The sequence below is a fragment of the Pteropus medius genome, unplaced genomic scaffold, assembly GCF_902729225.1.
Source record: "Pteropus medius unplaced genomic scaffold, Ma_sr-lr_union100, whole genome shotgun sequence".
Taxonomy (NCBI): domain Eukaryota; kingdom Metazoa; phylum Chordata; class Mammalia; order Chiroptera; family Pteropodidae; genus Pteropus; species Pteropus medius.
The window spans coordinates 1549473-1563790 of NW_024347788.1; the positions used below are offsets into that span (position 1 = coordinate 1549473).

Sequence of the window (14318 nt, forward strand, 5' to 3'; positions counted from 1 at the left end):
AAAGACCGTTTGGCAGTTACAAAGCCATACACTAATTTAATATAAGATTCAGTAATCACACTCCTGTATACCCGAAGGAGTTGAAAACCTGTGTACAAATGTTTATAGCAGCTTTATTCATATTTGCCAAAATTTGGAAGCAACTAAGATATCCTTCAATAGGTGAATGTATAAACAGTCGTATGCTAGATTATTATTCAGGGATAAAAAGAAATGATCTCTGAAGCCAGGAAAAGGCATGGCGGAACTTCAAGTGTGTATTACTAAGTTAAAGAAGCCAATCTGAAAAGGCTGCATACTCTGATTCCAACTATAACTGACTCTTGAATAACATGGGTTTGAACTATGCATATCTACTTATACACAGAAATTTTTCAATAAATGCAGTAAGTGTATTTCTCTTATGATTTTCTCAGCATTTCTCTAGCTGGCTTTATTGTAAGAACACATATAATGTGTAAAATGTGGTAATTGACTATGTTATCAGTAAGGCATGATGGTAACAGGCTATTAGTAGTAGTTAACATTTTGGGCAGTCAAAGTGATACTCAGATTTTTGATCACACTAGGGAAACTGTACCCCTAACCTCTGCATTGTTCAAAGGTCAACTTTGGCATTCTGGAGATGACAAAATTGGACAGTAAGAAGATCAGTGATTGACATGGGTTGTAGGGGAGAGGGAAGAAGGAAGAGCTGAATAGGTGGAGCACAGAAAGTGTTTTTAGGGGGTGAAACTACTCTGTATGACACTAATGAGAGGTAGGTGACGTGCATTTGTCAAAGTCCATAGAGCTATAGAACGCGAAGAATGAACCCTAAAGTATACTGTGGATATTGGTTAATAATAATGTACCAATATGGGCACATTTATAACTAATGTACCAAACTAATGCAAAATGTTACTCATTGGGGAATATGAGTGTGTGGAGAAGAGAGTATATGGGAACTCTATTTTCTGCTCAGTTTTTTTTTGTAAGCTGAAACAGCTCTAAATAATAGTCTTAATTAAAACAATTAGAAGACAAAAAACATTTAATTTAAAATTAATGTATTTGATCCATTTATATTAACTAAGGGATATTGAGCTATTTTAAATCTCTTGTGGAATAAGGGAACAGTATAACAACAGTGGACAATATAATAGATAATGCAATAAACTAAAATTTTACTAAAATGCAAAATTGCTTTTTGTATTGAAGTTTCTGTCTTTCTAAAAACCTATGAGAAGTATATTAAAAATGTAATTCAGAGAAATTATGTCTGTAGGGATATGGTAGAAACCAACTTATTTTAATTATAGAAGTCTACATCATTTAAAGAATTTTCTTATTTAACGTTTCAGTTCTCATTCTTATTTTAAAATAAAAATTAATAAATATAAAAATTTTTATGTATGAATGCCATAAATTTATCTTATTATCTATTTTACTTAGTACCAATTGATCTCTACCTATCATTACAATCACAAAAGTTTTATTATAGGTATTAAAATGGTTATGGCAGTGACACATGGTACTAAACTAAGCATCTTGTTTATATAAACATTTTTAACTCCATTCATTTTGGAGGGATACACCATCTTTTTGAAAAATGTAGTTAGCACAGTGATTTTTTAAAATGTATTTTTACATATCAGAAAATATTATCCATTCTATAATTGCGATTGGTTTCACTAGTGAATTTGTACCTGTACGTTGACTCTTTGAAGTTCTTATCTGAGCAAATACAATATAGTCTTTGGAAGTTCATATTCGTATGCCATTTTTGTATGGATACCTTTAATACATTTAGAGATGCTATTTCATACATATACAAATCGCTTTATTCTGCACAGTTTTAAGATGAAATCGGATGTTAGTAAATGCATCTTTAAGTCTGTTGAAGGTTAAACTTTCCAGATATCTTTTTCATCCAACCATGTTCATATAATATTTTGTCAGTACTGATATATCAGCAACGGAAAGACTCACTGTTTGAGTGATGGGATTCAGGGGCATTTTCTTAATTTTCTAGTTAAAACAGTAGAAAGAATGTCCTGTTCTCAGAACTAGAAATGACCTCATGTAGAGGTTGTCCATTTTTAGAGACTTTCCAAGCTAGAATTTCCAGGTTACAGGGCTTCAGTATTTTAAATTGCGTTCATGCTCTTTTGTTGTCTGCTACCATTTTTGTCCACTGTGTTTTTGAGAATTTTGTTTCTTTTGATGTATAATAATAAGCCCCACTAGATAAAGATTTTTGTAGAGGAACTGTGTTTTGTAGTGGTTAAGAGCTTTGAATTCACAAAGGCATGGGTACCACATAGTGGCTATGTGATCTGGGGTACACTACATGATCTCTCACATTTCTTTTTTCTCCTCAATGATGGGTATGATAACAGTCTTTTCTTATAGGGATGCTGTGTGTTTTAAGCACTAAATATATGTGTATATATTTTTGGCTATTTCCTGTCTTTTAGTAAGTGCCACATAAATAAGAGCTGCTGCTATCATCCTCAGCATTAATACTACTCACAAATTAAGGTCTTCTAGAATGTTCACGGCCGTTACAGTTCTCACAGTATTGCCATTTTTCTGTTGTTCAGCAAGTCTACAACATCTAAAGATTCATTGCTATTTTGCTTAGATTATAGGGACGTAATGGGAGAGAGTTACTAATTTGACATTTCTAAGACATTAGTTTAATTATTCAAAGAGCAAAGGGTCTTTGAATTCTGAAGATCACCAAGAAAACTATTTTATTTTAGGAATTTTTTTCATTGTGTGAAACAATGGAATATTCTTTAAATGTCATCCAAATTTGCACTGAACGTCTTTAAAATATTTCCAAACCTTGCATTGTAGCTACAGAGAAGTTCTACTCTAGACTGACAACCAGGCCGTGATTTATTACAGGATCTGCTGTTAATATTATTTTGTCTGGAATGAACAGAGTGGTTGTTGAAGAAACTCCATCCATCTTTTTGTTTATTTGACGTCTATGCCACATTAAATGTACCTTAAAGAAACAATATATAAATAAGAAATTCTACTTAACAGTGATGATTACTCATCAGGAAGATAAATCTCTTGACAATAATGCAAGAGGACTCCTGTCAAGCAATGTCTGTTAAATTTAAATAAAACATGATTTTTAAACTTAAGTGAATTTCTAAAGCAAATATTTTAGCTTCATTTTCTTTGCTAAAGTTAGCATTGCAGAACGTACTCAGCTTGTTCTCTCTTCAGCAGTTATTACTGTCTCCTAAGCTTTACCTCTTTCAACTCAATCACTGATTATGTTCGATATGAGAAATTAATAGAAACAGAATGTACCTTTTTTATTGTTAATGTTTACCAAAAGAGTGAAAAAATAGTGAGCAAGTAGATAGAGACTTTGACAAATATATAGTTCTTGTGCTTTCATGCTGTTTTTTTGTTTGTGTGTTTGTTTGTTTAAGGAATTTGGGGAAGGAGGATGGTAACAGAGTAATTGAGTCAGGAAGAATACCTTGGGAGAATTATGCAACTTTTCTTGAGAATGTTAGGTCCTGAATAAAGAATGTCTACCTGGAATTTAGAGCCACACAGTAGTTTGTAAATGAGACACCACGCATTGTCAACAAATGGCCTCTATCTGTGTTTCTCCTCTGGACTTCTTAATTATTAGGCTTAATTTCAGATATATTTATTTGGAAATTTGAGGAATATTTTTTAGTGTCACAGTTGTTAAATACAGATTTTAGAAGAATGGGAGAATTCTGCTTCCATTTATTATTCAGTGAATATACTTTTTAATATTAAACTGTTACCAATATGCTACTTGCTAGTCAGTTGATGTTTTCAATAATTCCACAAATTAGTGCTCAGCTTTATGATTGTCTCTGGATACCCAATCATGTGTTTGACCTGCATACTTAACATTTATTAAACTGGTAGATACTATATAAACTATAACATTTCCAAAATTCTAAATCTGAATTCTTTTGAATAAAGATCAAGATTGATCTAGTTAGTTGTTGTCGGATCATAGAGATTTCTTGATATATTAATTCTAGTAGTCACTGACTGTTTAGCTACATCACGAATAGCACTGGAAGGCTTTTTCCAAGCTTTACTAATTATAGAGGTAGATCGTGCTTGTCTTAATCAACATTTTTACAACTGGGTATCTAGTTTCCCCATGAGAGGAGACTGGAAAGGAAGGGTGTAAACTGGTGACAGGAGCTAAGTTTCCACAGAGGGAGGACTCCCCAGGTAGACATTGCTGTAAAGGGGGGTGGGGACAGGACTAAAAGAGCTTCACTACTAAGATGCTTCAGAAAAAGAAGACAGCTTTTATGCTAACTCTTGATCGTACAAGAGAAAACTATTATATTTTTGAAAGTTTGCTCCTTTTAATCTTGTCTTACCCATTTAAGATGATAGTATGAACGCAATTATATAGTTGAAAGGTTAACTTTTACAAATTGGATTAACATGCTCAGCATATGTAAAAACAAACTCATAGAAAGATTCTAACTGACCCAAGCATGCAAAAAGAACTTCTCAACTGAGATTATAACTAGGTTCTTCACTAACATTCTAGTGTTTTTTTCTATTAGATTTTGCTACATCTACTAAGTCTACTGTGTGCATACTTAATTTTTTGGAGCAGAAAATGAATTTAGAATTCTCTTACTCTGTTTAGTTCATATTCTTATTTCACCTGTGTAAAACTTATGGTTTGGTAACTTGCCCAAGGCTGTGTAACTAGTTAAGGACATGTTTTAACATTACTCAGTTAACCACACATGTTATTGGTAATTAATCTAGCTAGTAATCAAGTTTTTTGACGTATAAGCTTTGAAAGCACTCAGTTGGATGTTGTGATCTGTGTTCCTTTTGAAAGGCATCAAATAATGGATTAAATGTTGATATCAGTTTTTAAAGCGCCAGGAACCTTTTTTTTTTTTTCTTTTTTAAAATTATAGTTGGCATACAATAGTATGTTAGTTTGGGGTATATGGCACAGTAATAACAGTGGTTTGTGTGTTGAATAAGGCAATGTGGCATTTGAACCTATTCCATGAGTAACCATGTGAAAGTCAAGCTATGAAGAAAGGGTAGTTGTATGTTCCAGAAATATTAAAGTTTTGGCATTAACAAATAGTGGGGTGTGTTAATATTTATAATGGTGCGCAATTGTTCCCATTCTTCTATTATATATTAACTGTTATCTGATATTTTTCTGATAGTGATATAATATTTAGTGATGTAGAATTTGTAAAAATAGTACATATGGAGATATATATTTACACACACACACACCTATTTTAAAATGGGAAATTGTTGGAAAGGCAGCAAGTAAATAGGGCTGTGGCCAGTATAAGTAGCCCAAGAATTTCCATCTCTAACTTAAATCCTGGTAAGCAAAGAGTGTTTTTCCCCACCTTATATGCGTAACAGCCCTGAATGATTACTTACTTAGTTGTAGGGGACACTACCTGGTTACGTATTCATTCCATATTCACACCCAACACCCCTTACCTCCAGCGACTACACAAAACCTAAGCTAACGCCCTACTTGTTGCTTAGATTTTAGCTTAACCACCTCTCCCTTATGATTGCATCCTTGGCCATTTCAGTTGAGGATGGGTCCATCCTTGTCTTCAGCCTCTGTTCTTCCTTTTATACTATATACCTATTTGGGTTTATTTGATCTTCCTTTTAGCTTTGGGAGCTAACGGCTCACACACTGGTCTTAGACCAGTTTATTCCTCTAAATTTCAACCCCCTGCCCCAGATTCTCAACAGTTTTTTCCACAGTTTAACATTTTATCACCCCAAAATGTAGAAAGTTGTTCTTGGGGAGCAAACATATCTAATCTTACTGTTTTTATGTGTAAAGCACAGATATACATACAATGTGTAAACAAATATATGGTATATTTATGATTTTAAAATTCCATAGGTGCAAACGATTAGGGAAAAAATGGCCTTAGAAAGCTCCTTAGCTGGCAATAATGAAAAAAAAAAAAAAAAAGATTGAGAAACACTGTACTTGACCTGCATAAATCTACGTCCTTTATGGACGTTTCCATTTGGATGTTATTTAAAAACTTCGAACTCAGCTTGTTCAGAACTGAAATGATTATCTTCACTGCCACCCCACCCGAGTCCGTTCCTCATCCTTTCTGTCCACTCTCGGTTGGTGGCATCACCAGGGTTTCTGTGCCTACTCTGTCACATCGGCTCCATTCCCGAAGCATCAGCTCAGCTCAGGCTGTCACCTTTCCCTGCCTGGATTATTGCTACAGCTTTTTAAATTACCCTTCCTGCTTCTGTTATCCACACCTCATTTTTTATCCACACCACCCGACAGGGCACATTCTGAAATGTATGTCTGATCATCTCTCATCTGTTTAAAAACTCCCAATTCTTAGGGCTCAAAATCCTATTTCCATGGCATAGCCCGCCTTTCCTTTTATTTTCTTGTCTTTTCTTGTCTTTCCAGATTTATGCCTTTCTACTGTTCCTACTTGTCCTCCCCATCAAAAACTTTTATTTTGGAGTCATTCAAACTCCTCAAATGTGCCACTTCCTTTCTCATCTGTGGCCTTCTCCAAATGCTCCTCTCTCTGCCCATGACACTGAACTTTTGAATTTTTTCCTTCCTTTCCCTAACACCATGCAACTTCCTGTCTACTAGTATTCAGTTCAGATGTCATATCCTCCTACATGCACTTTGTGATTATTTTTATTATGCTGTTTGTCACACCAGGGTAAATACATATTATCTGTTTTTGTTTTTCACTAAACAGCTTCTTGAGGCTAGACTGCATCATCTGTGTAGTATCTCCAGCTCTATCTCGTAGGCATTCTATAAGTATGTGCCAAATGAAAAAAATGAGCGGATGTTCAGGGTTATTTTAAGTACTACTATTGTATGGACTTTCAGGTTATTCTGTTTTCGTAGGTATTTACCATGTTTTCCCACAAAATGTTCCATACTAGATTGGATTAAACTTATTACTTCTTTTTAATTAATATTAATGACTTTGACCAAAAAACAATACATAAGGAACAGCTTTTCAAATATTGAAATATTTGCTTTTCCAAAATAGAATTAACTAATTTTACAACTCATTTATTCTTATCTACAAAAAGCAGTATTAACATTATTTAAATAGGCAGATTATCAAAATATGTTTGACTCTGTTTTTTCTCCTTCTCATTCTCTTTAGCTAAAGGACACAAAATCAGCAGATCAGAAAACAACACTACTTCATTTTCTGGTGGAAATATGTGAAGAAAAGTACCCCGACATCCTGAATTTTGTGGATGATTTGGAACATTTGGACAAAGCTAGTAAAGGTTTGTGCTTTTATAGAAAACATTTCACTGCTCTGGGTCTTAAAGACAGAAAATAATGCCTTTCATTTGAATGCGCTTGCTACTTTGTCAGTGTTTTCATACTGAATATGTCATCTTAAAAATAGAAAGTTGTAGAATGCTTGTTTTATCAGTTGTCATTATTGGAGCTGTGAGTTTAGTTTGATTAGAAAATGAGGCCCTGTATCAAAAATACATCGTTTTGCATTTTAAACCTTGTGAATACCTTCCAGCCCCACCTCTGCTGCTAAGCCTTCTCCACTGTTGGCCATCACAGTGCTCCCTTGATACAGTGTCATTCACAAGTACTCGGGGACTATTATGTATCTGGAATAAGCACTAGTAATCAGTGTACCCTGTCTGCCTGAGTCCTAAATCTGTCTCCACCCACCTTGCAGGTGAAGCCATCTTTCTTTGTCCTAGTAGACACCAGACTGCCCCAGATTCCATTCACTCCTTCCTGATATCCAAATTTCTAACCTGCTTCTAACAGTTTATAAAAGATTAGGTTATAAAAGGTCATAGAAGGGATAAGACTTATTATTAATACTTGGTTAAAATATGATTTAAATGCAGGTTTTGACCACCTGAAGAATCTACTTTTCATTTGATTGATTCTATGAGAAAAAACAAACAAACCTTAATTGGCTCCAAACAACCAATTTATGATTACATATTTGTATAAATATATACAAATGGTGGACTCTCTGTATTTTTCATGTGTGTTGACCACTGGTCACTGGTAATATCAAATTATTTTGTAATCTGTTTATTTCATTCTTACAACTGGAATTTGTCAACTTGAAGGATACTTTTTTTCATATTATAGTGAATGTTCTTTAAAAAAATCACTTTTATCATTCTCTACCCCTTTAAATTGTTTTTTTCTTCTATAAAATGGGGATTTGTAGTGCTTTATCTGCACAAAGGCATGTGATTGGATGACATGTTCTTTGACACTTTCTCATGAGTTGTATGTTTCTTTGAAATATTTGTCTCATACATCCCGTGGAGGAAGGGGAGTTTGGAAATATTAGTCTGGATTTTTAAGACCAAAACTAAACTATTTATTTTACTTTTCACTCCTGCCTCTTACTAATGTAAGGATATTGAATTACTTTGCCTTTGTGCTGCCTGAAAATATCCTTGATATAAGAAGATTGTGTGTGTGTAAGTGAAATTTAAAAACGGAAATAATCTAATTATTTTCTTATATTAAATAATCTGAAAAAGGGCCAAAGGGCCCAGGGAGGGGAGGAACATTAAAAATAACTCAGTGATACTCAAAATAGCTTTTAAGTGATCGGTTCTTTAACTTAGGGAAGGCGACTTTCCTAAAATGAGATTTTTCTGAAATTTTGGTGTAGGAATAAACGGGATGCAAAAGAATTGAAAATGGGCATTCTTGATGAATGTTAAACTTGATAAATAACAGAGTGGTAGATGAAAAAAGTGGAGCAAAGTACCTCGAAATACAGAGGAAGTTCTTTTTTTAGGGAAAAGGTAGTCGAGTGGTTAATAGTTTATATCAACATTAGGTTTTAGCAAGAATTAAAGCAGTGTGAATGTTTCTGCTAATAACAGTTTGCATTTCTGATCACGTCACCATCTTTCCTACTAGCTCTTAAACCAAACAGGAAGCCCGAGCATGCTTCTCTTTCAGACGCATTTTTAATTATAGAATTTATTTTTCAGCAGTTTTTGCTCATAAATTAAGTTTTTAAAGTACCATTTATCTTGATTCATTTGATCGCTCTTAAAATTCTGTTAAATATCCCGACATTTAACTTTCACGAGGGCTTGCGGAGTTGTAACTTGGTTATTAGATTCTTCTGTTTGTTTTCTTTTTTGGTGCTTCTGTGGGCAGTCTGGGGCCTTGGGGGTTTTTCGTTTCCATCTGTTACAGCAGAGGCAGCATATGTGTATCGGTCAGCAGATACTGTTAATGTGTTTCATAGGGAGCAGCCAACTTCATATTTGAAATAGAGTAGCCATGACCAAGATAATGTTTTATGTGTAGGTGATGGTTGAGCATGATTTCTTTATATGTTCATATTACCCTATTAATGAATGACATTTTAGAGGAATAAATATAATGGTTTAGATGAAATAAGTCTGTCTGCTTTGGAGAATTTCAGTGCTCTTATATATCATCTTTTAAAAGTTTCCAGATTTGAAATCTCCTCAGTGAGTTATCACATGAATTAAAAAGTACCTTTGTTTTTGAGACATAACAAATCCTGGCCATTAGGTATTTCTGGATCAGCAGGGGGAATTTTCATTACAACTAATGAGCTTACCCGTATGACAATTTTCAAAAATCTACTTCGTTAGGGCTGCTTCTTTTCTAAGAGATAATGGCTTACAGCTTTTCTGTTGTATTTCAGTGGAAATATTTTGGGTCATTATTGTATTTCTGTATGCTATTGTAATATTTCTTCTTTTTCTGGACTTCTAAGGATTGAATGCAATTTTCTCTTATCTACACAGTGGAAATTAATGAACTCTAATCTACGAAAGTCTTACTGATTATTTTATAAAACATGGTTCATTATTTAATTGGTGGAATGGTATTTTATTAATGAACAGGAACTATGACAAAACTGTGGGTTTTGGGGGTGTATTAAAATAAAACCAAGGTAAGTTTACAGTGTCACCTTTTTCAGCTCTGCGTTTTTAGGGTTATCATAGCTCTAACATACATTTCCATTCTTCCCTAGATAGTCACCTCTGAGAAAGGCCATTGTTACCCCATCTGTACCTTATTTATTCATTCATTCACTTAACAAGTGTATGTTGTATGATTACCTTGTGTCAGAAACTGTTCTTGTCTTGCTCCTGGCCCAAGGTTTAGTTTCTATATCTTAATGCAACTCAGGCTACCCCACCCATACATGGTTTCTGTCCCAACTGGCTCCTCCCTCTTACTCTCCATATACTTTACTTCTCCTGTGCAACCTCTAAGTTTAGCTGTTATTAACCTAATACCGAGTCCTTCTCTCTTTCCCTCTGTATGGCTTTTCCTCAGGTGCTCTCTTCAGTTCCCAAGGGCTTAAATAGCATCATAACGTTAATGGTTTGCAAATTTATATCCCAGACTGTCCTTCTAAGCTCTACACATGTATATCCAACAGCTTACTTGCCATTTCCAGCTACATCTCAATATGTAGGTCACAATATGCCATAAAACACGGCTCTTTATTCCTACACTAGTTCTCAGTATACTTAGCCTCTCTCCTTCAAGATTTATTTACTCACGAAAATCCTTGTTTCCCTGCTTCCATCTATTTCTTTATCTCATTTGCCCTGTCTCTTTATAGCCTTCAGCACTTCACCTGAGAGCTGTGTGGTAGATTCTAAGTTAAATCTATGGGCAGTGGCAACTGCGGCCTAGAATGTTGTCTAGTTCTTTCCTTCATCAAGAAAAGTAAGTGCCACCTTCCCTTTGCTGCTTTTTTCCTGGTCATTCCTGGGAACCTCACCTAAATGTCTGTGTATTCTACTCTTTCCTTCAGGATAAATTCATTGATTTTTCCAGAAAATCTTAGAACACTATTTAAGAACTCCTACTCTAGGCTAGAGACTATTCCTGGCACTGCTGGGAATGTAATTAGCTTCTATAGAAAGGGCAATATTCAGTGTATTATAAGAGAGGATTCGATGATTTCTAACAGTTTTAACTTTGTCACCTGTTTTTTTTGTTTCCGCATTTTTAGCTTTCAGGAGCATTCTTTTATATCTTATATTTGATTTTTTTTTTTCCCTCTCCATTTTATAGACCTCTTTGCTTTTAAGACTTTATTTGTTTGCTTTTAGCTAGTAATTTTGTGGTCTGACCCAAATATTTGTCTACTCAAATACATCTCCTGGTTTCCAATTCCTCGTGACTTTCTAACATTTTATGATAAATGCCTTACTAGGTACAAAATGTTTATCTTTTATTCACCTACTGTGAACACTTAAAACACTTAATTTCCAGGTGGCTGCCACCTGGAAACTTCATAGTGTTTGAAAATTTCAAATTCGTCTGCTATAACAAGCAGAAAGCATTTTCAAAGGCTTTCATTTACCTCCGTATAGTGTAGACTTCCAAAAGTGCCAATTAAAATGATTAGTGAGATTGATTGATACACTTTGAATATTCACTTCTATTAATTTAAGTGCATTTTGTATTTTAAATGTATATCGTCAATACATAAAAATATTTATTATACAGAAGAATTAACGAACATTGTTAGTTAGAACCATTATGTCATGAAGGTTATAGGTTGAGGCCTCATAATTTTGTGAGATAAACAGTTCATTTCATGTATTAGTGTACGTTTCTGCCAATACAGTAAAGTAATTTGACAGGACACGTTATTGGTGGGGGGCATTTCTATCGAACTAATTTAAAGAAGACAGCCATGTAGGATATTGTTTTCATTAAAACGTCAATGAAGAACATAAAAATATATGTTGTTTGGGGCTGAATTTTGTCCCTATATGTAGAAACCCTAACCCCATGACTCAGAACATCATTGTATTTGGAGACAGGGCTTTTAGAGGTAATTAAATTAAAAATGAGTCATTTAGGTTGGGCCCTATTTCAACTTGATTAGTCACCTTATCAAAAGAGGAAACAGGTTCAGAGACACCAGCGATGTGCACGCATAGAGACAGACCACATGAGGACTCAGCAAGAAGGTGGCCATCTGTAAGCCAAGGAAAGAGGCTTCAGAACAAACCAAACCTACTAACCCCTTGATCTTGGGCTCTAGAACTGTGAGAAAATAGATTTCTGTCGGTTAAGCTACCCAGTCTGGGGTAATCTGCGATGGTAGCCCTACCAAACTAATACGCTATCTTGTCTTGCTTAGAGTTTTTGCCTATAGAATAGTGTAGCCTGTACTGAATGGTTGTTTTACTTTATCAGATCAGTTGAAGAAAGTCATAGCCCTGCTGTGTTGAATGTTCACTCACTAGCAATCAATTAAAGACTATCAGAGGTTCTTCTGCAAACCATGAATTATCACATGCTTTTAAATAATTACAAGCATGCGTCAATTCCTTTTTTGAATAGACATGACATATAAATTAGTACATGTATAGGGAAACAGTGAGGCATTCTAAATAAATATATTCATGAATATTTACATTTAATTTCAGAGTTAGATCTATGGCATCTCCTAAATTTTATTTTAGAATGTATTCATTTACAGTGGAATGCATTAAATTTGGTGGATTTTTTTTTCTTTTTTCTTTATCCCTATGTAGATTTATTTGCCACTAATTCCTGTTTTGCTACCCTAATGGTTGTATTTTATTATAAGCAAGTAGCCGATAAAGGCTAGTAACGCTGAATTATCTGTTGACACTTTTCCAAAGGGAAGAAATAGATTGAAGATTTTGCCTTTTTTTTTTTGAATAGTGTAAACATTTCATGTCTCCTAGCTGTGTGGCATTGGTTCTACAGGTAGATGGTAGAGGGACGAGCTGGGTCTGTAAAGCTCATCTATGAGATTCCTATGGAGTTAGGTCTCAATGATCTAATTTGATGATCTGTAGCTATCTAATAACTATACTTAGGAATCACAAAATAAATTTAATATTATAAGTCAAATATAAGAAAAGGTAAATTTATTTTTTAAAAATGTAATTCACATATAGATTTTCATGTACTTAGTAAAAGGGCAGTATTTGTAAAATTTTTACATTTGAAAGTTACCACTTTAAGCATAAAAAGGTATGATGAAATATAACTGGGCTATTCACAAGGTAATTACAGGATTTATGAAAACAATTTACAGTGTACTGTGAGCATGATGTGCTGGTAAGGAGCCGCAAGGTCCTAGTGGTCTGATGAACAGCATTTTGTTTTAAATCTTGCCAGGTTATTTTCAGGGATTATTTATGTAGAGTTGGCATCAGAAGTTTAAGTTGGAGACTTCCGTGCAGTATTTTATACTGCAAACATAAACTATTTTGGAAAGCATCAGAACGGACTATAGAAAGACGACAGCCAAAATCCCTAGAAAGATGAAGGATTCTGTAGTCTGACACTGCAGAACGCTGGGCATGGAGGAGCTAAAGATTATTTTTTTTCGACACCAAGCTAGGAACATTTCCTGAGTCGGCTGCTGCTTGGGCTGATAGATGATGATGAAGAAGAAAACCACATTGGGAAGACCGCTATATCTTTTTGGAGGTTAGCAGAAGGAAAGTGGCATCAATACAGCATTAATCTTCTCGAGAAGCTAACAGTTTACAGTGTTTGCAGATTTTTGGCCGGCTACAGATTTGAAATAGCTACTTGAACAGTTCTGTCAGTGTCACCTATGAGCCATAGCTAACCTCAAGGAACAGGACAGGATCCACCGCGACGACCAGGGTCTCGGAGCTCTCTTAGACTTCTGATTCTAATGAGGTATTCAGTGCACCTCAGTGGACAATTACAAACAAGGTAGATGAAAGAAAATTTCAGAATGAGAGGATTCTGAAGGATGGCTTAACATAGCAAATCTGTGTACTCTAAAGAAACCTCAGTGGATTAACCAAACACATTTATGGCCATCTGCTGAATCCCATTGTTCACAAGGTTGACATGGAACTGAATGGGTGAAGAAGCATGGATTTGATCCGACGCTGCAGGTAGAATTGCCACCTGTTCCCCAGAACCAGACTACGTTTATGCAGCTTGCAAGATCTTGAATTAGTAGGCATATTAGTTTTTAGGCCTGTCATAACTAATTACTACACACTAGGTCCCTTTTTAATTTATTCTCTCAACTGTTCAGCAATATGGAAGTCTGAAATCGAGGCGTCGGTAGGATTGGTTCCTTCTGGAGGCTCTCAGGGAGAAGCATCGATGCCTCTTTCTTAGGCTCTAGTGGCTGCCAGCAATCCTTGGCGTTTTTCTGCCTCCATTTCCATATTGCCTTCTCTGTGTCCTCACTTTGCCTTTTAAGGACACCAGTCATTTGATT

At 34.9% G+C, this 14318-nt stretch overlaps 1 protein-coding gene across 1 annotated transcript in view; it reads left to right on the forward strand.

Annotated features, from left to right (window-relative positions):
- DIAPH3 (diaphanous related formin 3) overlaps nucleotides 1–14318 on the forward strand; it is a 425074-nt gene that overhangs the window by 249966 nt on the left and 160790 nt on the right. The window contains exon 21 of the mRNA XM_039877169.1: nucleotides 7206–7335. Coding sequence (XP_039733103.1) covers nucleotides 7206–7335 — 130 coding nt within the window. The remainder of the gene's footprint in view (nucleotides 1–7205; nucleotides 7336–14318) is intronic.